Source organism: Trachypithecus francoisi, unplaced genomic scaffold (assembly GCF_009764315.1).
Source record: "Trachypithecus francoisi isolate TF-2019V2 unplaced genomic scaffold, Tfra_2.0 Lachesis_group13, whole genome shotgun sequence".
In the NCBI taxonomy this organism is placed as follows: domain Eukaryota; kingdom Metazoa; phylum Chordata; class Mammalia; order Primates; family Cercopithecidae; genus Trachypithecus; species Trachypithecus francoisi.
Window position 1 is genome coordinate 29,535,767 of NW_022681458.1, and position 27,909 is coordinate 29,563,675.

A 27,909-nucleotide genomic window follows, 5' to 3' on the forward strand; every position below is an offset into this window, starting at 1 on the left:
TCAACTCCAAACTGTAGCAAGTGGCTAAACATGAAGACCTATTGTGTGAAATTATATGACTTGTTTACTTTAAATGTGGTAACTTGCAGTTTTCCTTTCTTAAACTAGTTTATGTATCTCAAACTACAGGCTAATTTAAAGCACTTCAGTATTTGTCAATGAAAAAATTTGTATCTGTGATGGGCCTGGCTTACATGGCTTGGTTTGCCAAATCGAAGCTTTCTCGGGAAAACAAGGACATTAAGCTTCTAAATGCAGGCCTACATTTCCTAATCCAGATTTCTGAAATTTAAAAACTCCAAACATACATTTTCTGAAACTCATTTGGCTGCAAAACTTGAATCTAACTGATATAAGGCTAATTATACTACTCGCTCATTCCATTCGGCAGAAATGTGAAAGTGTTTCATTATAGTGTATTTCCCAAGATGTATTAGTTGGTTCTTACGCTGCTATAAAGAAATACCTGGGGGGTGCCCAAGATGGCCAAATAGGAACAGCTCCAGCCTCCAGTTCCCAGCCTGAGTGACACAGAAGATGGGTGATTTCTGCATTTTCAACTGAGGTATCGGGTTCGTCTCACTGGGGCATATCAGACAGTCGGTGCTGGTCAGCGGGTGCAGCCCAACCAGCGAGAGCTGAAGCAGGGCGAGGCATCGCCTCATCTGGGAAGCGCAAGAGGGAAGGGAATTCCTTTTCCTAGTCAAGGGAAACTGAGACACACAACTCCTAGAAAATCGGGTAACTCCCACCCTAATACTGTGCTTTACCAAGGGTCTTAGCAAAGAGCACACCAGGAGATTATATCCCACCCCTGGCCCAGAGGGTACCATAGCCTCCCTCATTGCTAGCACAGCAGTCTGAGATCTAACTGCAAGGCGGCAGCAAGGCTGGGGGAGGGGCGCCCACCATTGCTGAGGCTTAAGTAGGTAAACAAAGCCACCTGGAAGCTCGAATTGGTTGGAGCCCACCACAGCTCAAGGAGGCCTGCCTGCCTCTGTAGACTCCACCTCTGGGAACAGAGCATAGCTAAACAAAAAGCAGCAGAAACCTCTGCAGATGTAAATGTCCCTGTCTGACAGCTTTGAAGGGAGCAGTGGTTCTCCCAGCATGGAGGTTGAGATCTGAGAATGGACTGACTGCCTGTTCAAGTGGGTCCCTGACCCCTGAGTAGCCTAACAATGGGAGACATCCCCCAATAGGTGCAGACTGACACCTCACACCTCACATGGATGGGTACACCTCTGAGATGAAGCTTCCAGAGCAAGAATCAGACAGCAACACTCGCTGTTCAGCAATGATATATCTTCTGCAACCTCCGCTGCTGATACCCAGGCAAACAGGGACTGGAGTGGACCTCAGGCAAACTCCAACAGACCTGCAGCTGAGGGTCCTGACTGTTAGAAGGAAAACTAACAAGCAGAAAGGACACCCACACCAAAACCACATCAGTACGTCACCAGCATCAAAGACCAAAGGCAGATAAAACCACAAAGATGGAGAAAAAGCAGTGCAGAAAAACTGGAAATTCAAAAAATCAGAGCACATCTCCCCCTCCAAAGGAATGCAGGTCATCGCCAGCAATGGAACAAAGCTGGACGGAGAATGACATTGACAAGTTGAGAGAAGAAGGCTTCAGTTGATCAAACTTCTCAGAGCTAAAGGAGGAACTACATACCCAGTGCAAAGAAACTAAAAACCTTGAAAAAAGAATGGAAGAATGGATAACTAGAATAATCAATGCAGACAATATCGTAAACGAACTGATAGAGATGAAAACCATGACACAAGAACCACCGACAAATGCACAAGCTTCAGTAACCAACTTGATCAACTGGAAGAAAGAGTATCAGTGATTGAAGACAAAATGAATGAAATGAAGTGAGAAGAGAAGTGTAGAGAAAAAAAGAGTAAAAAGAAATGAACAAAGCCTCCAAGAAATATGGGATTATGTGAAAAGACCATATCTATATCTGATTGATGTGCCTGAAAGTGATGGGGAAAATGGAACCAAATTGGAAAACACTCTGCAGGATATCATCCAGGAGAACTTCCCCAACCTAGTAAGGCAGGCCAACATTCAAATTCAGGAAATACAGAGAATGCCACAAAGATACTCCTCTCGAGGGGCAACTCCAGAGACAAAGATCGGGTTACCCACAAAGGGAAGCCCATCAGACTAACAGCAGATCTCTTGGTAGAAGCATTACAAGCCAGAAGAGAGTGGGGGCCAATATTCAACATTCTTAAAGAAAAGAATTTTCAACTTAGAATTTCATATCCAGCCAAATCAATTTCATAAGTGAAGGAGAAATAAAATCCTTTACAGACAAGCAAATGCTTAGAGATTTTGTCACCACCAGGCCTGCCCTACAAGAGATCCTGAAGGAAGCACTAAACATGGAAAGGAACAACCAGTACCAGCCACTGCAAAAACATGCCAAATTGTAAAGACCATCAGTGCTAGGAAGAAACTGTACCAACTAATGAGCAAAATAACCAGCTAATATCATGATGACAGGATCAAGTTCACACATAACAATATTAACCTTAAATGTAAGTGGACTAAAGAGTCCAATTAAAAGACACAGACTGTCAAATTGGATAAAGAGTCAAGATTCATCAGTTTGCTGTACTCAGGAGACCCATCTCACATGCAGAGACACACATAGGCTCAAAATAAAGGGATGGAGGAAGATCTACCAAGCAAATGGAAAACAAAAAAAAGTAGGGGTTGCAATCCTAGTCTCTGATAAAACAGACTTTAAACCATCAAAGATCAAAAGAGACAAAGAAGGCCATTACATAATGGTAAAGGGATCAATTCATCAGGAAGAGCTAACTATCCTAAATATATATGTACCCAATACAGGAGCACCCAGATTCATGAAGCAAGTCCTTAGAGACTTATAAAGAGACTTAGATTCCCATACAATAATAATGGGAGACTTTAACACCCCACTGTCAACATTAGAGAGATCAACGAGACAGAAAGTTAGCAAGGTTATCCAGGAATTGAACTCATCTCTGCACCAATTAGACCTAATAGACATCTCCAGAACTCTCCACCCTAAATCAATAGAATATACCTTCTTCTCAGCACCACATCACACTTATTCCAAAATTGACCACATACTTGGAAGTAAAGCACTCCTCAGCAAATGTAAAAGAACAGGAATTATAACAAACTGTCTCTCAGACCACAGTGCAATCAAACTAGAACTCAGGACTAAGAAACTCAATCAAAACCACTCAACTACATGGAAACTGAACAACCTGCTTCTGAATGACTACTGGGTACATAATGAAATGAAGGCAGAAATAAAGATGTTCTTTGAAACCAATGAGAACAAAGACACAATGTACCAGAATCTCTGGGACACATTTAAAGCAGTGTGTAGAGGGAAATTTATAGCACTAAATGCCCACAAGAGAAAGCAGGAAAGATCTAAAATTGACACCCTAACATCACAATTAAAAGAACTGGAGAAGCAAGAGCAAACACATTCACAAGCTAACAAAAGGCAAGAAATAACTAAAATCAGAGCAGAACTGAAGGAGATGGAGCCACAAAAAACCCTCCAAAAAATCAATGAATCCAGGAGCTGGTTTTTTGAAAAGATTAACAAAATTGATAGAACACTAGCAAGACTAATAAAGAAGAAAAGAGAGAAGAATCAAATTGATGCAATAAAAAATGATAAAGGGGATATCACCACCAACCCCACAGAAATACAAACTACCATCAGAGAATACTATAAACACCTCTATGCAAATAAACTAGAAAACCTAGAAGAAATGGATAATTTCCTGGACACTTACACTCTCCCAAGACTAAACCAGGAAGAGGTTGAATCCCTGAATAGACCAACACCAGGCTCTGAAATTGAGGCAATAATTAATAGCCTACCAACCAAAACAAGTCCAACCAGACGGATTCATAGCCGAATTCTACCAGAGGTACAAGGAGGAGCTGGTACCATTCCTTTTGAAACTATTCCAGTCAATAGAAAAAGAGGGAATCCTCCCTAACTCATTTTATGAGGCCAACATCATCCTGATACCAAAGCCTGGCAGAGACACAACAAAAAGAGAATTTTACACCAATATCTCTGATGAACATCGATGCAAAAATCCTCAATAAAATACTGGCAAACCAAATCCAGCAGCACATCAAAAAGCTTATCCACCATGATCAAGTGGGCTTCATCCCTGGGATGCAAGGCTGGTTCAACATATGCAAATCAATAAAAGTCATCCAGCATATAAACAGAATCAAAGACAAAAACCACATGATTATCTCAATAGATGCAGAAAAGGCCTTTGATGAAATTCAATAGCCCTTTATGCTTAAAACTCTCAATAAATTAGGTATTGATGGAATGTATCTCAAAATAATAAGAGCCATTTATGACAAACCCACAGCCAATATCATACTAAATGGGCAAAAACTGGAAGCATTCCCTTTGAAAACTGGCACAAGACAGGGATGCCTTCTCTCACCCCTCCTATTCAACATAGTGTTGGAAGTTCTGGCTAGGGCAATCAGGCAAGAGAAAGAAATAAAGAGTATTCAGTTAGGAAAAGAAGAAGTCAAATTGTCCCTGTTTGCAGATGACATGATTGTATATTTAGAAAACCCCATTGTCTCAGCCCAAAATCTCCTTAAGCTGATAAGCAACTTCAGCAAAGTCTCAGGATACAAAATCAATGTACAAAAATCACACACATTCTTATACACCAGTAACAGACAAACAGAGAGCCAAATCGTGAATGAATTCCCATTCACAATTGCTTCAAAGAGAATAAAATACCTAGGAATCCAACTTACAAGGGATGTAAAGGACCTCTTCAAAGAGAACTACCAACCACTGCTCAGTGAAATAAAAGAGGACACAAACAAATGGAAGAACATACCATGCTCATGGATAGGAAGAATCAATATCATGAAAATGGCCATACTGCCCAAGGTAATTTATAGATTCAATGCCATCCCCATTAAGCTACCAATGACTTTCTTCACAGAATTGGAAAAAACTACTTTAAAGTTCATATGGAACCAAAAAAGAGCCCACATTGCCAAGACAATCCTAAGCCAAAAGTACAAAGCTGGAGGTATCACGCTACCTGACTTCAAACTATACTACAATGCTACAGTAACCAAAACAACATGGTACTGGCACCAAAACAGAGATAGAGACCAGTGGAACAGAACAGAGCCCTCAGAAATAATACCACACATCTACAGCCATCTGATCTTTGACAAACCTGAGAGAAACAAGAAATGGGGAAAGGATTCCCTATTTAATATATGGTGCTGGGAAAATTGGCTAACCATAAGTAGAAAGCTGAAACTGGATCCTTTCCTTACTCCTTATACGAAAATTAATTCAGAATGGACTAGAGATTTAAATGTTAGACCTAAAACCATAAAAACCCTAGAAGAAAACCTAGCTAATACCATTCAGGACATAGGCATGGGCAAGGACTTCATGTCTAAAACACCAAAAGCAATGGCAACAAAAGCCAAAATTGACAAATCGGATCTAATTAAACTAAAGAGCTTCTGCACAGCAAAAGTAACTACCATCAGAGTGAACAGGCAACCTACAGAATGGAAGAAAATGTTTGCAATCTACTCATCTGACAAAGGGCTAATATCCAGAACCCATAAAGAACTCAATCAAATTTACAGCCAAAAAAAAACAGACAACCCCATGAGAAAGTGGGCAAAGGATGTGAACAGATACTTTTCAAAAGAAGACATTCATACAGCCAACGGACACATGAAAAAATGTTCATCATCACTCGCCATCAGAGAATTACAAATCAAAACCACAATGAGATACCATCTCACACCAATTAGAATGGCAATCATTAAAAAGTCAGGAAGCAACAGGTGCTGGAGAGGATGTGGAGAAATAGGAACACTTTTACACTGTTGGTGGGGCTGTAAACTAGTTCAACCATTGTGGAAAACAGTGTGGCGATTCCTCAAGGATCTAGTACTAGAAATACCATTTGACCCAGCCATCCCATTACTGGGTATATACCCAAAGGATTATAAGTCATGCTGCTATAAAGACACATGCACACGTATGTTTATTGTGGCACTATTCACAATAGCAAAGACTTGGAGTCAACCCAAATGTCCATCAGTGACAGACTGGATTAAGAAAATGTGACACATATACACCATGGAATACTATGCAGCCATAAAAAAGGCTGAGTTCATGTCTTTTGTAGGGACATGGATGCAGCTGGAAACCATCATTCTCAGCAAACTATCACAAGAACAGAAAAGCAAATGTCGCATGTTCTCACTCATAGGTGGGAATTGAACAATGAGATCACTTTGACACAGGAAGAGGAACATCACACACCAGGTCCTATTGTGGGGAGCAGGGAGGGGGGGAGAGATAGCATTAGGAGATATACCGAATGTAAATGACGAGTTAATGGGTGCAGCACACCAACATGGCACATGTATACATATGTAACAAACCTGCACGTTGTGCACATGTACCCTCGAACTTAAAGTATAATAAAAAAAGAAAAAGAAAAATACCTGAGACTGGGTAATTGATAAACAAAAGAGGTACAATTGGTTCATGGTTCTGCAAGCTGTACAGGACACCCTGGGGAGGGCTCAGGAAACTTTGAATCACAGTGAAGGTGAAGGGGAAGCACGTATGTCTTCCATGGCCGGAGCAGGAGGAAGAGACGGGCAGGAAGTGTTACACACTTTTTTTTTTTTTTAATTTAATTTTATTTTTTATTTTTTATTATACTTTAAGTTCTAGGGTACATGTGCATAACGTTTATATCATGTATAACTCCCCAATGCAATCCCTCCCTCCTCCCCCCTCCCCATGATAGGCCCCAGTGTGTGATGTTCCCCTTCCCGAGTCCCAGTGATCTCATTGTTCAGTTCCCACCTATGAGTGAGAACATGCGGTGTTTGGTTTTCTCTTCTTGTGATAGTTTGCTAAGAATGATGGTTTCCAGCTGCATCCATGTCCCTACAAAGGACGCAAACTCATCCTTTTTTATGGCTGCATAGTATTCCATGGTGTTACACACTTTTTAACAACCAGATCTCGTGCTAACTCACTCTTGTCATGACAACACCAAGGAGGATGGTGTTAAACCATGAGAAGCCGCCCCCATGATTCAATCACCTCCCTCCAGGTCCCACCTCCAATACTGGGGATTATAATTCGACATGAGATTTGGATGGGGACACAGATCCAAACCATATCACCAGACCTTGAAGAAAGAATGGCTATTTAATATCGTGTATGCATCTGTTGCGTGTTGGGTTCCCCTGAGATAGAAATTAGGTTATGATAAGGTGCAGTCTCAAAATCAACACTTTTTGGAGAAGGGAAGAAAGCAAGATCAGACTTTGATATCATGTCAACAAAGTGCCTCTTTGTTGTGGTGGAGGTTTTCGTGTGGATGTTAACTTGGAATACAAATTTTTCCATACTTTGTACCCACTCTCATGGATTCTCACATATCCCTTTGCCCCAGATTCTCTTTCTGCTCAAATTTCCAGTATTTCTTCTCTCAGGACAAGCTCATGAGTTAATATATATTCTAAGGTCAAGCAACTTCTCTTGTCATACAAAATGAGTAATCAGTTTTGCTACCTAAAATTATGCCTGTTGGTAAGATTTTCTCTTGTCTCTGTGTTTCAAGTCCACCCATAGGTTAGACCGCAGACAGAGAAGCTGCCATTTTCAGCTAGTATCCACATACCTAGTCTAGTTTGTGTCTTACTCTGTTAGCTCTTCTTCAGTGCCTTCTCTCAGCCCCCACAAACCATAGGTATGAGCTGACTGAGAGGGACCAGCTCAGTGGTGGATGATGGCATTGGGGGGTCTTAACCATTTGCTTATGCAGTTTACTTGTGCTTCTGCCCCTGCTTATATCCTACTTTAATTTTACAATGGATTGCTATTGGACCTGCCCAATAGGATGACATTGTGACATTGTAGCAAAACCCTATTCATAATAGGCAATTCTGGCTACAAGGTCTGACCCAAGACCCACCTCTAGCAGGACTCAGAAGCATGCCAAAAGCTGTTTATTAAATGGTATACTATCCCATGCTACAGGTGGCATAACTTAGCTCTAAAAACCTAGAAGTCTCTGTTGTGATTTTCTGATGAAATTTGCCATAAATCTACATGGCATATTTTCCCACTGTAGATGCTTCCAATATAGAGCCTCTTGTGTTTTATGGCCCAAGTAGCAAAACTGCTTGTACCACAGCCTAGATCTACATCATATGCCTTTTCTGCTTTGGGCACCCCTCAACGCTGTAAGCATTCCACAACATTGCATATTGTGCCAGAGCAATATTCCTAGGCATGGAAGGATGCTACTTTTAAAACCAGAGTGGCCTAGCAGGTATTGTATTTCCATTTATTGTGAGAGCCTTTAGATGCAACAATTTGTCCTTTATTTTGGAGGGGATGTTCTGACATATCCCAGGTCACTGGACTCCTAGACATTTAATCCAAGTATTGAGTAACAAAATGCTCCTTGTCTATTTGATATGCCTTTTCCAAAGTGCTACCCTTTCCAATTTTACTTTGTTTCTTCGTGTAAAAATATGAGAAAGGTTTTGTGGCACTCCATTGAAAAATAGAACACATTTTAAGCATTTTCTCCTGGATGTGAAGTGTACTCTCTTAATCCAAGGCAGTTCAACTTAAGCTTCATTTGTGCTTCATGAACTTGAAGTATTTTTAGACTTCAAACTTGCATCATGTCATGAAATGAAGTGGAACTATTGAAACACACAAGCTAAATGTCATGTAGTTTCCTAAGTATATAAAAGAAATCTAGTCTATCTTGGGGGCAATTCAGGATGTGGAGCAGTAACCAAGCAAGTACTAGTTGCTGTTAACACACATTGCATTTGACTGGAAATACGATTTCAGGTTGAGATATTTAAACAAAGAGTTGTTTAAGGGGAAGATACATAAACACTCTCAATGAAGCTAATCATTTCCAAACCATAAAATATCTTGTTTTGAACTTGTTTGCTGAATGTTAACATTAATGCTTATTTGACCTTTGTTTTTTGTTTGTTTTGTTTTTTCTTTCTTTTTTTTTTTTTTTAAAAAAAAAAAAAACAGATAACTTTGTGGTAGACTCCAGTTCTTGTGTGCGTGCCTGCCCTAGTTCCAAGATGGAAGTAGAAGAAAATGGGATTAAAATGTGTAAACCTTGCACTGACATTTGCCCAAAAGGTGAGTGGTAGCTCAGATTATTTAGTTAGAACTGGGTATATATAACAAGGTTTTTAATTCACTTTTAAGTGGACCAACTTTTTAATATAAACCCACTCTCACAACCAAAACCTGCCCACACATGCTTTCCATAATTTTGGACAGTCACTCAAAATATGAACTTTTATAACACTGTATATTATTGAGTTTGAATTATATCTGCTAAAATGGTCCAGAAAAAAATTCAGGTGTAACACTGATAGGAACTCACTTACATGTTATTCTGTCAATAGGAAATCTTAAAAGCTTTGTAAAAAAACAAGAGTTCACATGGTTATGTTGGCATCACAACACATATTAGTTGCTTGGCACTGTATACAAATTTATCTGCTAAGCATAAAATGTGATGCATAGGGACCTGAAATTTACTCTCCAGATCTTAAAAATATATTTTGAAAGATGAGATCTATGAAATGACAGGAAACTTTAACATAAGTTTAAAGTAAATATATCAGATAATTCATGCCATAGAATTCTAGTGGAGGATGGAATCTCTTCCAGCTGTGTGTAGTCTAATTCCTCACCAGAATGAAACCTAAATTAAGCCAGATGAAAATATAGTCTAAATCTCAGGAATGTTGTTAAACTTTTCAAGGTATCAGGGAGTGCCTTAGAAAAGGACAAACTCCAGACTTACTTTAGATGGTCTTTTCTCTCTTCCTCTCTCTTTCTTCCTTATCCCCTCTCTCTATTTCTCTATACACCACCCCACGCCCCCCCCCAACATAAAAATTGTTTTGTTTGGTTGTTTAAATTAGAAGCTTCAGAAAGCACGTTCAATTTAAGCATAAATATTTGAATGGCCCTTGATTTTGGTTATAATTCACATCATTAGACTCTTTATTTACATATATTCTCCATTAGACCACTGTTTTTAAAATTGCAGGTTGTAGAGCATTAGTATGTAAGCCATGAAATTATTTTGCTAAAGTTACCAGCATTTCAAAATCATTAAAAATGATATTTTCAAATAAAGTAGAAAATAGATAATTTTATGTTGTTAGGAGGAGTATTGATTGATAAAATTTCTGTTAAACTTATGTATGTGTTGTGTGTGTATATTGGGTCTTGATATAAAATGTAATTTCTATGATGAGTCATGGTCATTCGATTTTAATGCAGGAACAAGTTTTTAAAGCAGAACCAGTAGTGAATGTTGAATGAATGAATAATTATGTTACTTTTTAGAAAACAAAATTTGTAATATATTTTTATATGTTGCAATTAAAAATACTCTATTTTATAATGGAGATGCAATGATTTATTGGCCAAAAATAAGTTTCTCAGTCCCCTAACTCTAAGTCTTGTTTCTACAGCTTGTGATGGCATTGGCACAGGATCATTGATGTCAGCTCAAACTGTGGATTCCAGTAACATTGACAAATTCATAAACTGTACCAAGATCAATGGGAATTTGATCTTTCTAGTCACTGGTATTCACGGGTCAGTATTACATTTTTGTGCAAGCTATTTTACAAAGTGTAGAGGAAACTGAAGAGATTCTTTAGTTTTGTTTATTTGATTCTTCTGGTACCTGAAGAGTTTCACCTTTCATTAATGCTCTTCAAAACAAAAGCAAGGGCCTGATTTCACCAGCAATGACAGTATAATATAGTGTAATGACATTATAGCGTAATGAAAGTATAGTGACATTCCAAAATACCAGTTTTGCAATGTGCTCAAATTTTAGTTTGGTGACTATTTAAGGTTGAAAATATAAATTTGTATTTAAACTAAATTATGTTTTAGGATATTCTCCTCAAATCCAAAGTTTTCAGCAAGCTTGACTTATGTTTAGATATGTTTAGAGGAAAATTCACTCAAACTTCTAACTGATTAGGTTGAGAAAACATGAATTAATATCCTTTAAAAAGTCTCACATAAAACTAATCAGTAAGTTGAAATTCCCCTGAGCTTCTTCCAGAAAATCTTTGTCCTGATGTATTATTTTTGTCTTTTTTCCTTTAAGTTGGGAAGTTAGCACAACTGTGAGAGATGCTGCTAAATGAGTTTCATTTTGTTAATAAAAATGATAACGTGATTTATCTGGGCCCCTTCATTACAGAACCCCCTGCTGGTTTTAACTGGAAAACAAACATGTTTGTATTCTTTGAATGTCAGTATTTTAACATTGTATGTTATCTGTTTGTCTATATTACTACTTAATCCCTAAATATTAGCGCTGCAGGCTACAGATAAAGAATATCTCTCATACGTTTCAATCCAAAATCTTACTCTGAACATATATCAGATCATTTCTAAAAGCAAACTAATTTAACACAATATGAATAAATATGTCCAAATAGGAATGGCAAGAACAATAGAACAAAGTGTTTCTTTTCATTCAAATCAACTACTTGCACTATTGCTAAATGTTTGTTTATTTTAATAGGTAGCTTTTAATATGGTCCCATGTTAGATAGCATAATAGTATGTGTGTAGTTGCCACCCCATAGTTGTTGTATCTGTCTTAAGAATTTTTTTTTTTTTTTTTTTACTTACCTTTTAAAATGTATAGATTTGGTTATTCTCAGCCCATATTCCTACATGGCAACAATTTGTTGGAACTAGGTAGCCATATTAATCAGTTATCACACTGTTAATAAAGACACACCCGAGACTGGGTAATTTACAAAGAAAAAAGAGGTTTGGTGGACTCACAGTCCCACATGGCTGGGGAGGCCTCACAATTATGGTGGAAGGCAAAGGAGGAAAAAGGCATGTCATACATGGTGGCAGGCAAGAGACGGTTTGTGTAGGGGAGCTCCCCTGTAGAAAACCATCAGATCTCGTGAGACTTATTCACTATCATGAGAACAGCGCGGGAAAGACCCACCCCCATGATTCAGTTACCTCCCACTGGGTCCCTCCCACAACATGTGGGAATTGTAGGAGCTACAATTCAGTGTGATATTTTGATGAGGACACAGCCAAAGCACATCAGTAGCACTAGTCATTTTGAGGTGGGACACACTTAATCAACTTTACCATAGTCCGCACTGGCCTTCCGAATCCATTTACATTGCTGTCTTACCCTCCTTGCCCCATTGCATAGGAGACCTGGTACAATATTTAGGTGCTGCTTCATGATTTAATGCATCTACGACATTTAATAAAGCAATATACCCACAATTTGACTATATTTAAAACCAAATATCACATGAATGTAAGATTACATTATGCTGATAATGTCTTCTGAGAAATAAGAAGACAGAGCCACTTTGACTCACATTGCCTGCTTTCACCTGGAAATAATAAATGCATTAGCCTCAAGCCTTTCACTGTGGGGAATGATTTGAAATCATATTCACATGAATGGCATTAAACAAGTGGTTTTTATCCTTATCGGGCCCAACATTCCGCTTTTATATATTAAAAATTGCCACTTTTCAATTCTGAAATAAAATTTATAGATAATGTAACCTAAATATATACATATATTTAATTATTATAATTCTTTAGTTGTAATTTTAAAAACATACAAAAAAAGTAAGGTACAATAAAATAAGTATTATTAGGGGAATGCCCAGTTTCCAATTATATAAAAGTTTGAATTTATGAAAAATGAGATTAGAAGGCATTTTTGTGTAAGAAGTACCAGGAAATAAGAAGCAGAGGAACAACTGACCACTGGAAGAGAAAACCACTAGCCAGACACATTGTCATATGACAAAAGAAAGAGGGAAATGACTTTCATTGAAATTGGAGTAAATTGCTTCTCAACTTTTTGGTTAAGATCAAGTGAAATTGGAGCAACACGACTAGGGAATTATACCTGGCCAGAGTATGGCCAAGCATGAAGTTTGCACATATGAGGTCCTAAATGTCTAGTAGGACATTTTAAGGTTGTATAAAACATGACGCAATCCTTTGATTTAAGAGACAATTAACAACCTTGTGATAACCCCTGTAAACTACAGGATCCCCCAGTCTCTGTTACAACTGAAACAGCTCTACAGATGTGCCAACTTCCTGTTAGTGGGGTGATGCTGCCCCCATTGAGAAACACTGCAAGAATTTTGTGACAGTAGAAAGATTGCAGACCACCAAAAGTGACCTGCCAAGGCTAAAATTCTTACAGATAAAACATGGGTAGGAAGGTTTCAAAAATATTTTATCTAGTAAGGTCCAGATTATTTTAGTCTTGGTTCATCATAGAACATAATTATTAAAACTCTAGATTTCTACTAGTTATAAAATGACTATATATATATAATATGTAGTCACATATATATATATTTACCTCTGGCCCAGAGTGGAGGAATGTTTAATAAATAAATGTAATAAAAAATGGAAACAGGTAGTCCAATGAATAAAAATGCATCAGGCAGTAAGGAGCATGCAATCCCAAGTTTATTGGAAGAATGCTACGTTAGACTAACCCAGACTTCTAAGGAGAAATATATTGCTCATTCATCCAGGTGAAAAATTATTTATGGAAAATCAACTTACATGGATTAGAATTAGAAAAGTAAACCAAGTTTGTCTTAAGCATAAACTTAGGAAATGAGAGTTGGGATTTCTTCTTGGACAATTGGATCCAGAGCAGATTGGAATGTGATTTGTATCTCCACCATGGAGGGTTTGCGTTGAGTTGGGTGGCTTTCTCTCACCTCAAACACCAGGTTTCCTCCAATAAAAAACTTGAGAAATGGATTAACATTAAATACCTATTTCCTATGATTATTGTGGTGATTAAAAACAAAAGTTGTTTTGAATTGCTCAGCCCAGTGCCTGGCATATTGTAAAACCTTAACAAATGGTATCAAATAGAAGGTTGGAAGTGTGGGGAAGGAGAGAAAGATAGTGAGAGAGAGAGAGAGAGAGAGAGAGAGAAGAATGAGAACAGAGAGAAATGAAAATCAATAAAAAACAAAACAGGAGGAGAAAAAGACAGTGCAAAAGAAAAATCGCAGTGCCTATGTCTCATTTATAGCACAACATGTTGTGCAACAAATATTAATTTTATAGACTTGATTATAGTCTTATGTAGACTTTTGGAAACCAAATAAAGGCAAAATTTTCCTTATGATGGGTCATGATTCTTAGCTCAGATGATTATTTGTCCTTAATGATAGCACTTATACCTGGAATATTTCAAATTATAATTATAATTGGGTCTCAAGCATAATTTATAAGGTATTTTCCAGGACAAACATATAAATGAATTATGATGTATTCTTTATTCTCACTGTCATGCCAGCATGAAACATATATTCTGAAGCCTTTCTCTTTCATCTGAGGAAAGTATGGCTATAGAGTTAATTCAGTAAACTTAGACATGTTATATATGTGTAGATACAAGTACGGTCATGAATGTAATTTGTGTGTGTGTGTTTGTGTGTGTAAGGACAGAGATATTTTAAAGGTGAACAATACAGAGTATTATAAGCAGAAAACTTGCAATGAATTAAAGAAATGTTTTACCTCACTTAATTTCCATTACCCGTAATATTTTACTAACTAGCTCTTAATAAGATCGTATGGTTTGATTAAAATAGCTAAGATGTTTTTAATAAAATGCAAAAATAACAATTTAATGAGGTTGTTATGCTTTTTAAAAATAAGTTGCTCCATACAAGATATTTACTGGCAATTTATCAATTAAAATTTTAATATATAATTGGGCTCAAGAAAGTTAATTGGCAAGTTTAGTTTATAGTACAATAGTACCATTGCCAGAAATAGTAGTAGGCACTCATTTTCTTATTTAGTATAGGAACTGCAGGAAAGCTTAGTGCTTAGGGTTATCATTAGGAAAACTTTTCCTTCATGTTTTGTTACGTTTTACACTGTTGATGGGCATTAGAGTGCTTAGAGTATGCTTAGAGTAACAAAATACTCACCAAATAAGCATGTTTATGCTGTGTCACAATGAGACACTGGCAAGAAAGAGTTTACATGGTAGACTGCAATGGTGATAGACAGTGGAAGAGAAATAATAAGCTTGATGATAAAACAAAGTGATTTCAGTGGAAATGAAAATATGTTTCTCTCTCTTTCTCCTGAGCTTTATTTTGGATCACCAAACACAATGACAGGGTAGACATAATGTTCTTTTGCATGGCTCTGAATTTAGTTAGGAAAGTTAACTGTTTTAAAGTACTGTGTATTTCGAGTGGCTACAGGATGCAACTCCCAAGACATACTTTGAAGTCAGTGAGTGGAATTCTGTCAACTTATTTTACAAGAGTCCTGAATCTCTAAAATTAACTGTATAAAATATCTGTGGTCCATTGGGCTTCATGTTAACATTCCAGAATTCATTTCATTCCCGGTAACATAGAAGTGTTCTCAGTAAAGGTTTGGACTGACCCCATTATTGTGTGCTTGCCCTGAATTTTGAGTCTTTCTCAATAAAGCCAGAATATTTGATTATATGACCTGAGCTGTTCTATACACTGCTTTTCATCAAAGAACAAATGTTGAAAGCTCATTCTTGTACTGCAGAGCTGATATTTCCTCTGTATACAAAATTCTTTGCACATTAAAAAGTGAAGGCAAGAGTTTTCCTACATGATACACTTCATTTTTGGCTTCATATTCATCGAAAGCATAGTTATTTGTTCCATATATCTTTGCTTGTAAATAGAGAAAGTTTGCTAGAACATTTAATTGAGACTTTAAGCTTTTGTGAGATATTAATATGACATTGAGAAAATTTTAATCAATAGTTTATGTGTGAATTATAGCGAAACACATTTTTAGTGTTTCTCCAGCCTCAGCAATATCCAGTATTTGAGCCTAGTATAAAGCACTCCATGTTAAACTAGCAGTACATTGTATTGATTGCACTTCTTAGTTTGAAACAGTAATTTAATCAAGCAAATTTTTTTTAAAGATGTGGAATGGTTTGCAGTAGAGAAGAATATGCTGATGAACAAAGTTCAGAAAGCCAGTACAAGGTGGTTCCAGAGATCAAGGTTGCTGGAACTGATACTCTTTTCAGGACTTGAATGCTGGCATGAATAAATGCCAATCGATTCAGACACAAGTCCCCAGGACATAGGCCATATGCCTATCTGTTTGTCAGGGGGTTATGGAGCATGTTGATTGATAGCCGTATTAAGGCTACTTATAGTGGGTCACTAGTGGTTATTCACCATTCCGAAAAGGAACGTTCTCAGAGACCGGTAAAAGAAGAGATGTCTACAGTAAGAATAAAATTTGTTTGACTGCTGCAGGTAGATACATACTTCTAAAAAAGCCTAAGATCACTGTTCTTAGAAGCTTTGATCTGTCTTGAAGAAGCAGCCAATGGATAAAATTTAATCTCTCTGTAAATGATATATATTAATATGAGGTCTCCACCTAGGATAGTATGAAATGTCTTTTAATGTAATAAAATTTAAAAACTTACTGTGGATTTCTTTAAAAAAAAAAAAAAAAAGGGAAGTCTTGCTTGAATTCATATACATGGAAGCGAATAGTCCCCGTGTTATAAACGTGAATATGAATAAGCTAGATAGGAACAAGATGATTCTAAGTAATATGTATGAAGAGATACTTTTGGACAATGTCATAAATATTATGAAAATTCACGAGTAGATAAATGTAGAGCTACAGAAAAAGAAAATGTCGATTTTATCTGTGCTTGTTTCTATCCTTCTTATGAATTCCAGGTACTGTTAGCAATGTATACTTCTTTGAGGAGCAGAAATACCAGTTGTTCTCACTATAATATAATTTATTTCTAGACTAGATATATTCTTCCCAATCAATAATAAACTTTTAAAACAAAGCAATACAAAATGGTTCATACATGAACTTGCTATCTTTGGGAATTTCATCAGAATAGTTCAATCTGAATAATCTTATAGATCTAGAATAGGCTTTGATGAAAATCTCATATTTTGTGACATCAAAAATGTCCACAAAACACCTATTATTCCTCCTCCACATCTAGCACAGATGAATTTAGACATGCATTGATAACGCCCCTATTGCTAATTAAAATTAAATTTGAATAAAATAACTACTGTCATATTTCTCATATTTTCACTCCTTTATTAAAATTTAAATTTGGCTACTTTTCTTCTTGATTTTCTAGGGACCCTTACAATGCAATTGAAGCCATAGACCCAGAGAAACTGAATGTCTTTCGGACAGTCAGAGAGATAACAGGTAATTTTTAAAACTGCAACTGTTGTGCTATGGACACCATAATTAAAAAAAAAAAAAATCCATGTGATTGGCTGGGCACAGTGGCTCACGCCTGTAATCCCAGCACTTTGAGAAGTCAAGGCGGGTGGATCATGAGATCAGGAGATTGAGACCATCCTGGCCAACATGGTGAAACCCTGTCTTTACTAAAAATACAAAAATTAGCTAGGTGTGATGGTGCATGTGTATAATCTCAGCCACTCAGGAGGCTGAGGCAGGAGAATTGCTTGAACCCAGAAGGTGGAGATTGCAGTGAGCCGAGATCACGCCGCTGCACTCCACCCTGGCAATAGAGTGAGACTCCATCTCAAAATAACAACAAAAAAGAAAACAAAACAAAAAAAAGTTACATAAGATTGTATTCAGCAACTAATTTTCAAAGCAGATTTTAGTTTGTAAAAACTCATATTATTTTTAAAGATGGTATAAGCTTTTATGCATATTTTGAAAGCCCATGGAATTACAAAATGGGTATCTTTGAAAGTCTGACATTACAACTCTTGCAAGTGTCAACTGATCTTTGAACCCATGTTTTTCTGTTTACTTTTTCAAAAAAAGTATCTTGAACATGGATAACATGTAGCATTTATTTAACACATATATATTAAGCCTGTAATGTGTTCAACATTGTCTTAGTAGGTAATATGGGGCCCATAGATATGAATCAGACATGGACTTACCGTAAAATAATGCAAAATCTAATGAGAAAGGTTAGATATGTATATAAATGTCTTAGAATACAAGGGTGATACTGATATCATAAGCATACAGATGAAGAGGTAAAAGATTTCAAAGAAATTGAAACTATATTTTTCTCTGTATCTAGTTAGACTACATTCTTGCATTTATAAGAATAAATCAAATTGAGTCATTGAAACCTTTCAACATATACAGTTTTATTGGGTAAGAGACTCAATCTTGGAAGAATACATACGTAATAGAGTGCTTCAAAAATAGAAATGTTCACTACCCCTTTCTCACTTCCCACCTTTCAACATGTTTTCACCGTATTTCAAGAAAAATCAGCACTAATACTAAGACAATGATATTCTGATTTATTTTTACTACTCTTCATTTGTAGGTTTCCTGAACATACAGTCATGGCCGCCAAACATGACTGATTTCAGTGTTTTTTCTAACCTAGTGACCATTGGTGGAAGAGTACTCTATAGGTAAGTGGATATGTTTAAAGTTGTGGGTCTCACAGATTTCAAGAGGAGCATCGTCTGGGCATTAAGTCAAAACCACCACTCTTATTGATTTACTGATTCTGGGGGGAAATCATGCTTCCATCCTTGTTTCCAAAGATAAGCTCATTGAAAATACCTCCGATGATGGTATGAAGTATTACAGAATATATAGTTTGATTTTTCAATTGTCTGTCACTCAAAATAATATTAGTATTTTGCAAGTATGGGGTGCAAGATATGAACAATTAATGAAACTTTCTTTTTTATCAGATGTTATCATAATTAAAAGATAAGAGTTGTGTGACTTGGTTGGTAATGGCTCGGTTGTATAGGATACAAATGCTGTTGTGCCAGGAGGTTCTGTTCTTGTCTCTGGTGCTATAATTTGAACTACACATCACAGGGCTGGTCCACCATTCTACATGTACTGCTGCTTAATAAATGGACAAGAAATTTCAGGTTTAGAAGGCCATTGATAAAATTATAATGTCAATAATTTAAATTCACATTATAAGAGTAAATAACAGATTTCTTCAATGTCATCTGTATGATGTTCTTATTTATGAGCAATTAAAAGTCAATTTACATAAGAATTTTTTTTAATTTGTCTACTTAAGTTCAAAATGTCTACAAAGTTAATATCATCATTGATTTTATAATAGTGTTTTATAAAAAGTACATTGAATTTCACTATTAAAATTTAAAAGTTATATTTATAAGAGGTTTTAAAAATGTAAAGGAGAAAGGAGCTTAATAAGAAAGGATCGTCAAGAGATACAACCTATTAGAGTGCTATATGTAAACAACTTTTACTATCCATTGAATAAATATTATAAGCCAATCGAGACATTGTGCTAACATTGTAATCAACAACTCAAGATAGTTATGATGGGGACAAAATTTGAGAGAAAGAGTTACATCTTAGTCTTTATCATAGAGCATACACACACACAAACACACACACACACATATTCTGACAACCATGGAAAATAATTCTAAATATTAACAGCAAAGGATATTTAAAACTAAAAATAAAAGTGGAAAGCATTCATCTCCAAAATGTAAAAGAATATTCATTAACTGATTGAAATATGGGAAGCATGTTTATGCTTTAGAGAATGGAAAAGTAAATAAGTAAAAAAAGTAAAAAAGTAAACAATTACAATAATGTGGACTATATTAAAATAAAAGTAGTTTCTTTAATTTTTCAATCATCTGTCACTCAAAGTAATGTTAGTATTTTCCAAGTATGGAGTGCATGACGTGAGCAATTCTAAACAGGGTACTTGTTATTTATCTTTTAGAGACCTTTTCCCCAGATACCCAAGGCATCTGAGTTTGTTTTCTTTTTCTAATTTTAGTTTAGTTTTATTCTTTACTTTTTACCATCTCCTAACCTTACTTACACATGCCTCAATTATTACAGTTCTGGTGCCTGAGGTATAAATTAAAGCTAAATACCTATAATCATTTTCTGAAATTATTTAGACATACTCTGAAAGTATATCTATATGTCTAAATCTATTACATAAAGAGGAATTAATGTCTTACTTTGAGTAGATGAACGATTGTTTTATAAACACTTCTTTAGTGTTAATACAGGATTTCATCATTGAACAATGTAAGGTTAAGGCTTGGGGTGGGAAGATAGTGAGCAGATATTTCAGTGGTAAATATATACACAGAAATAGAGATACACTGCCAATATGCATAACTGTAAGCAATGGAAATTTTACTTTGGGAGGTCAAATTATTACTTTAAAAACTGTATATAGCATGTAAAAACAAATATCATTCAAAACACAGATTTACTGATTCAGTCTTTGTTTATACTCCATTAATACTATTTTAAAAATAAAATGTGACAGCCTTATTTTACTCCAGAATGTGTCTCATGGTTCCATTTTCTCCCTTCCCCCTCCTTAGTGGCCTCTCCTTGCTTATCCTCAAGCAACAGGGCATCACCTCTCTACAGTTCCAGTCCCTGAAGGAAATCAGCGCAGGAAACATCTATATCACTGACAACAGCAACTTGTGTTATTATCATACCATTAACTGGACAACACTCTTCAGCACAATCAACCAAAGAATAGTAATCCGGGACAATAGAAAAGCTGAAAACTGTAGTAAGTACATTACTCAGACATTTAAAACATAGAGACTTAAATTTTTTCCCATTCTTCTTTGGACCAAAAAATTAAAAATAACATCAGGTCAGAATTGTTGCTTTGTTATCCCAACCCTTAAAAAGGAAGGTAGTTATTACAATTACCAATATGATATGAAATAATCAGAATAAGTGACTTTCTATAACATATGGCATATTTATTTGCAAGATGTCTTACCTAATCTTAAGAACCCTCCTGTGGAGATTTGAATTCAGTATATCTAAATGGAACCTGGGTATTTAAATTATTGGCATCCCAGGTAATTTCAAAGATCCAGTCAATTTGTGGAGATCCACCCTATTGAATTCTCTGTTTGTTGTTTGGTTTCAGTGATTTTCATAACAGAATAACAGAGTTTTGCCATTTAGAGGTGGTAAGAAAAATGAAGTTGTATTTTTCTAACATGTGTAAAAACTACTATTCAAGAAGTATATTGTTCAAGATGTTTTGTTGTTCAGAAAGAAAGTTTACTTTATTAATGCATTTATGTAGACATGTATTTATCATTTTTTCATCTGTTTTGCTACTTATTGATTCATTTAATAATTTCTCATTTGCTCTGAAGCAAATAATGCTTTTGTAGGCACATGAGTATGCCATTCCTATCTAATGCACTGATATTCCAATGATTTATGCTTAATTCTTCCCTGTTTTTCTACTGAATACTACTCTTTCCTACATCCTATGAGTGCCACTATTATGAGTACAATCATCTGACTTATTATGGTAAATACTGAATAAAATGACTCCGAACTCAAATGATCTGTTTGCAAATGAATATTCTTGTTGTGGGCACAAAATCAATCTGTTCTAAAAGGCAGAACCCTAGAAAATTCTGCTCTCAGAGTATTTTCTTACTTCTTTGATCTCTCCATTAAAGTAATCATAAGGGTATACATGAATAATGATTGAGTTTGTGTGTGTATGTGTGTGTGTGTGTGTGTGTGTGTGAATAAATAGAAGACTTTTTTAAAAGTTATAAACTCTTAAGAGGCCAACATAATTTGTTTATTTTCAGTGAATTAATTGATTTATTAAGATCCCATCTTGTTCCAGAAATAATCTAAGGCAGCTCAGTCTACCAATCTTCATAAAATATAATTTATGATTAATTCTCTTATATTTTAGCTCTTTTGATCCTTAAAAATATTTCTAAATGAAGGAGATCTATCCCAACATGAGGTTTCTGCTAAGAGTGAACTTAAGTTCTTACTCATTCTTCTGTTCCACATAGAATCACGAAATATAAAATCTAATTGTGTATCAAAATATGCATGTTATATTGAATGATATTCATTATTTCATTTGGCTTATGTTATATCCTTGGTTTTACACATTACTGATTTCTAAAAGAAAATTTGCTTTGCTTTTTCCCAATGCTTAAGCTTCTTATCCCACATCACAATATGTGTGTGTATATGCCCCAAAGTAGATGATTCATGTCAATAAGATAGAATCTTCTTCAATACCAATTGATGAATGTTTCCCTAAATCAGGGTTATACTCTTGTTTCCTTCGACATCCTTAAAAAAATTAGTACCACTACCTTTCAAAAATTTAGCTGTGAATTCAAAATAATGTAAAGAAATATATAAAATAATCAGAAAAAAAATTCTTCCTCTTTGATGCACTTAATCAGTTTACAAATCCTACAAAAATTCATATTTCATGTAACTTTCTATACTCGAAAAGCAAATGGGAAGAAGAAAATGCAAAAAATAAATGTAGGGAAGCAAGATGAGAAAAAGGGGTATTTCAGTAAATTATATAATGTTATTTCACACCTCTTTAAAATTTCTAAACATTTCAAATGACCAAAAGGGAGTGAAGAATAATAATAATGATAATAACTAAAATATAAAATGTGTTTAAACTTTCAGTGTTATGCTTCTTGGATTGAGGTTGACTACTTTTCAGACCATAGCCATATTTTTTTTTGTTCTGTGCACAAGAATTGACTTTGCAGTTTGGGGAAAAAAAATGAAGCAGTTAGGAGAAACATAGTTTTGTGGTGCTATAGTATCAAGCATATCATTTTTCATTTTTAACATATTAGAATAAATATATTTTGCATGGAATTCATTTATCCAAATTTAGGCTTCAGACTCACAGCACACTGGATCCATAAAAATTTCATATGCCTCCATTTTCAGAAATATAATTACCCTGTAAACTTGACCTCAGAGATGCTGCTGATGTTTACGATCCCCAGTACTGTTTGTAAATGGGAAGGTCTAAATGCTTGCTTCATTTTAAATGCACTGTAAATGTTTCCTTTTTGGATATTCCATCTTGGTATATCATACACAGACAAGATGTACATGAGCATACACACATGTTCACTACAACACCTAAACATATATGCCTATACAGCGTGAATGTCTGTATGCAGTTCCATATACAACACACATGCATGAACAAACACCTAGAAAACATATCCATGCATACACACCTTTACATGCCCACTTACATTTACACACAGTTACCGTGAAATACTCTGATCTAAATCTAAGAGTTGGCTTATGAACTTAATGAAAAGGCAGTCCTTCATTTGTGATGGTGTTTTTTGGAGTTCAGCATGATTTAAAACAGTAATGACAATATAAAAAAAAGTTAACTCATCTATAAAGGGTAACGGTGGCTAGAGCAATCTTACTCTTTTAAGTCAAAAATTTCAAAGCTGGTTTGAAGAGATTGAGATTGAGGGAAACTCTGGGACATGAAAAGCTAGAATATTTTGGGCCTCTATCATTTATGTGGTTATGATAGTAACCAAATTGCAGTGTTAGGTGGAAGAAGTTTTAGAGTAGATTTATAAAAGCATTTGAAGTTTCTTAAAATATTTAAGCATAAATTTTTAACACTGAAATATAAACAGTGTAGAGATAAATATTACACCAGCCCTTCAGAATCCGAGTTATATTTGAACTTATGTATCTCAAGTCTTAAAAATATTTGTACAGATACTGTTAAGCTCAACATGAATAAGAGAGAAATTAAACTCATTATTGATTTTCAAAATAAAAATATTTTTATTTTTCCAATTATAATAGGACCTTTTTCATTGTTCAAAATAAAACCAATCAAAAATATAGAAAAATATTTTTAAAACTACATTATATATAATTATTGGTGAATGTATTTTTCATATATATGGATAAGGATAGTGAATATATATTTTCATATATGAATGGGATCATACCATTTCTATTTAAATACTATTCAGTCATCTATGTCTTGTATTTAATATACTATAAGCATCAGTATAAGCATCTCACATTCAATAGATAGAGCTCTTCCTTATTCCTATTTTTTTTTTTTTTTTTTTTGAGACAGAGTCTCACTCTTGTTGCCCAGGCTGGAGTGCAATGGCACGATCTTGGCCCACCACAACCTTTGCCTCCTGGGTTCAAGCGATTCTCCTGCCTCAGCCTCCTGAGTAACTGAGATTACAGGCATGCAACACCACACCTGGCTAATTTTGTATTTTTAGTAGAGACGGGGTTTCTTCATGTTGGTTAGGCTGGTCTCGAACTCCTGACCTCAGTTGGTTCACCCACCTCGGCCTCCCAAAGTGCTGATTACAGGCGTGTGCCACCATGCCTGGCCTTCCTCATTCCTTTGTAAAGCTATTTATAGAAGTATTCTGGACCAGTACCATATTAATTGTATTTTAAATTATTTTCCATTTTTATATTATCACTACTGCCATGATGTGTATCTAGTTTATGAAACATTTTATAGTGTACAATTATTCCCTGTGGCTAAAAACTTAGATGTGGAATTTCTCTGTAAATGAGGCTACATAAAAATTTTCTCACTAATTTCTCTGTCGTCCTCCGAAAATACTAAATCAATTAACCTTGTTGCAAGCACTGTGTGATAGTAATATTTTCCACCACTCTTTAAATCACTGGATATTATCTATGGTTTTAAATTTCAGTGATCTAAAAGAAGAAAAGAAGTATTTTATATTTGCATGATTAATTCATCTTTTTTTATCTTGTAAATTGCTGTATATGTGAACTTTGTTCATTTTTAATTTGGGAGTTGTTCTTTTTCTCCTAAATTTGAAAGAACTATTTACAAATTAAATTCATTAAATTTTGTTCCTTAAATGTGTTGGGAATAAGTTCCTCTCTTACTGGTAATTTGAATAATTTGTCTTTTGATAATCCAATGTTTATCAAACCAAATTTTTATATAGTTAAGTGGTTAGATTGTTCTTTTCCTTTTTAATTGTTTGATCTTGTGTTTCTAGATGATTCTTTTCATCTAGTACTTTAAAAACAATATTGACATTTTTAACACATCTGGACGTTTTGGCATAGCATTTTTTAAAAAAATTCCTGATTGCGATGTGGATCCAAAATAATTTATTAAACAACCCATCTCTCCTTATAGACTTTAGCTAATCAGCTAACAAATCAGCTAAAAGGTACCAGATTCTATCTCTCAACCTAGCTATATTGTTTAATTTAGTTATTACAACCACCCTGTAAAGTATAATCATCTGCATTTGCAGATGAGTATACATTTATTAAGAAAGTTAAGTAATATTTCCAGTTTTGGCACTACTAAAGTCCTATTAAGGACTTCAACCCAATGCCTGTCTGACTTCAAAGTCTAGGCTCTTCATTTCACCGTGATTCCTCTCGAAATAAATAAAATGTTGGCTGGGCATGGTGGCTCATGCCTGTAATCCCAGCACTTTGGGAGACAGAGGTGGGCAGATTACCTGAGGTCAGGAGTTCGAGACTAGCCTGGCCAATATGGTGAAACCCTGTCTCTACTAAAAATACAAAAATTAGCCAGATGTGGTGGTGCACACCTGTAATCCCACCTACTCAGGAAGCTGAGGCAGGAGAATCACTTGAATTCAGGAGGTGGAGATTGTGGTGAACCAAGATCATGCCATTGCACTTCAGCCTAGACAGCAAAGTGAGGAAAGAAAGAAAGAGAGAAAAGAAAGAGAGAGGAAGGAAGAAAGGAAGGAAGGAAGGGAGGGAGGGAGGGAGGGAGGGAAAAGAAGAAAAGGAAGGAAGGAAGGAGAAAGAGAGAGTGAGAGAAAGAAATAAAGAAAGAAAGAGCAAGAGTGAGCTATACATGTATTAGCTATTATTATTACTACTAAAAATTTTATGTTTCTATTAAAAATAGTTTATATATTAGACATTCACATATACATATATAATGTGAAGATATGATATTTAATTTTATTTTACAAAAAATGCCTTCTTGAACATAAAAAAGGAAAGATAAATATCAAGAGCTTTCTTTTTTATGCAGAAGAAAAATTTACCTTATTAAAGTGATTAATTAAAAACTTGTGAGATCAACCATTGGGAGACATAGAAGGAATAAGTTTAGTTATTACATTATTAACAGGAGGCTAGACATAGAAGGATTTAGAAATGATCTCAAAATCATAAGCAGATAAAAAGTATATGTTTGAGAATCCCTTGAAATATATTTATTTTTCTTTTTCTCTTCTAAATTAAAACATTTTACAATTGGCTTTATGATAAGTAACAGACTTAGTACTTCCTAAAATTCAAAAAAAATCAAGTTTAAATTAATGGCTCAAGGCAAATTTGGTGATGGGGAATATATTTTTTGGCATAAATAAGCTAAAAATGATACACATTTTTATATTTATTTGTGGTTTTTATGTTTCTGAAATTTGACAGTAGAAAAATCCACCCCATTTTACATGAATCTAGAAAAAGGTAATTTTAGAGCTATAGTTCATTGCTAATAACTGAACTCTCTGGATGACAACATCATCCAATTTTATAATGAGTCACTGCATGTCCAGAATTGAAGCAGGTCGAAGAGTTAATAAGTAGGGAATAGAAGGCACCTCACACAGTGAAGAATAAAACAGTGTTTGCTTAATATATTGTTTTATTTGTTTTTCTCTCATAACTGGGATAAAAACAGCAAAATACAGAAGCAAGCATTTTACTTACTATAACAACATAAGAAATGTTGGATTTCTATAAAATAAACAGACTTTATATCGTCATCATTTCTAATATGTTGTATATTACAGAAAATGAATTTTGATTACAAATTGAGATTTACCTTATTTTAAGAAAATATTACTAAGGTAAGGCAGATTTTCTTTTTTTTTTTGAGACGGAGTCTCGCTCTGTAGCCCGGGCTGGAGTGCAGTGGCCGGATCTCAGCTCACTGCAAGCTCCGCCTCCCGGGTTTACGCCATTCTCCTGCCTCAGCCTCCCGAGTAGCTGGGACTACAGGCGCCCACCACATCGCCCGGCTAGTTTTTTTGTATTTTTTTAGTAGAGACGGGGTTTCACCGTGTTAGCCAGGATGGTCTCGATCTCCTGACCTCGTGATCCACCCGTCTCGGCCTCCCAAAGTGCTGGGATTACAGGCTTGAGCCACCGCGCCCGGCCGGTAAGGCAGATTTTCTTACTTTCTCCTGCTCCCATACCTTCACTTTTAATTTGTGCACTCCTAACCCATCCCTATCAAGATAGGATTACATCCTATCTTGAGTAAATGTGCTTTTACAAACAAAATGCAGCCTACCAAGTTAGAGGAACTATTCTTTGGGCCTGGTAGCCTGGGAAATTAATGAACTCTGTGACACATTTCATTAAACCATAACTTGATAAGAACCATAAAATGTGTAACTTTGAATATAGTGAAGTCACTATTCTGAGTAATCAGAAAATAGAAAATCTTAATTATACTTCTAAGATTTTTCCTTTCAAAATTACTAGAGTAATACATCAATACACTGTTCTTTGTAAAAAAAAAAAAAAAAAAAAAAAAAAAAAGCATTCAAGTAAGATTCTGTTATTGTATTTGAAACAGCATACTAATTACTAACAGTGCTACAAAATGTTCTCTATGTTCTTATCAAAAGGATAATAAGTAGTTACTCTTGCCAATTAGCTACAGAAATGATATCCCTTCTATTTTGTAATCTAGAAATTCTGAGAGAATGATCTCTCAACAATAAAAGCCAGGATTACTGCAGGCTCCAGTTTTTATTACAAACGGTGGGTGATATTTTAACTTGACTTGCCTCTTCATCAATGGTTGCAAAAT

General features: G+C 35.4%; 1 protein-coding gene across 1 annotated transcript in view; it reads left to right on the forward strand.

Moving 5' to 3' along the window:
* Positions 1–27,909, forward strand: part of LOC117094169 (receptor tyrosine-protein kinase erbB-4) — a 925,342-nt gene that overhangs the window by 825,288 nt on the left and 72,145 nt on the right. Inside the window, exons 8-12 of the mRNA XM_033229398.1 lie at positions 9,153–9,266; positions 10,622–10,748; positions 17,356–17,429; positions 18,550–18,640; positions 20,585–20,784. Of these exons, the coding sequence (XP_033085289.1) occupies positions 9,153–9,266; positions 10,622–10,748; positions 17,356–17,429; positions 18,550–18,640; positions 20,585–20,784 (606 nt within the window). The remainder of the gene's footprint in view (positions 1–9,152; positions 9,267–10,621; positions 10,749–17,355; positions 17,430–18,549; positions 18,641–20,584; positions 20,785–27,909) is intronic.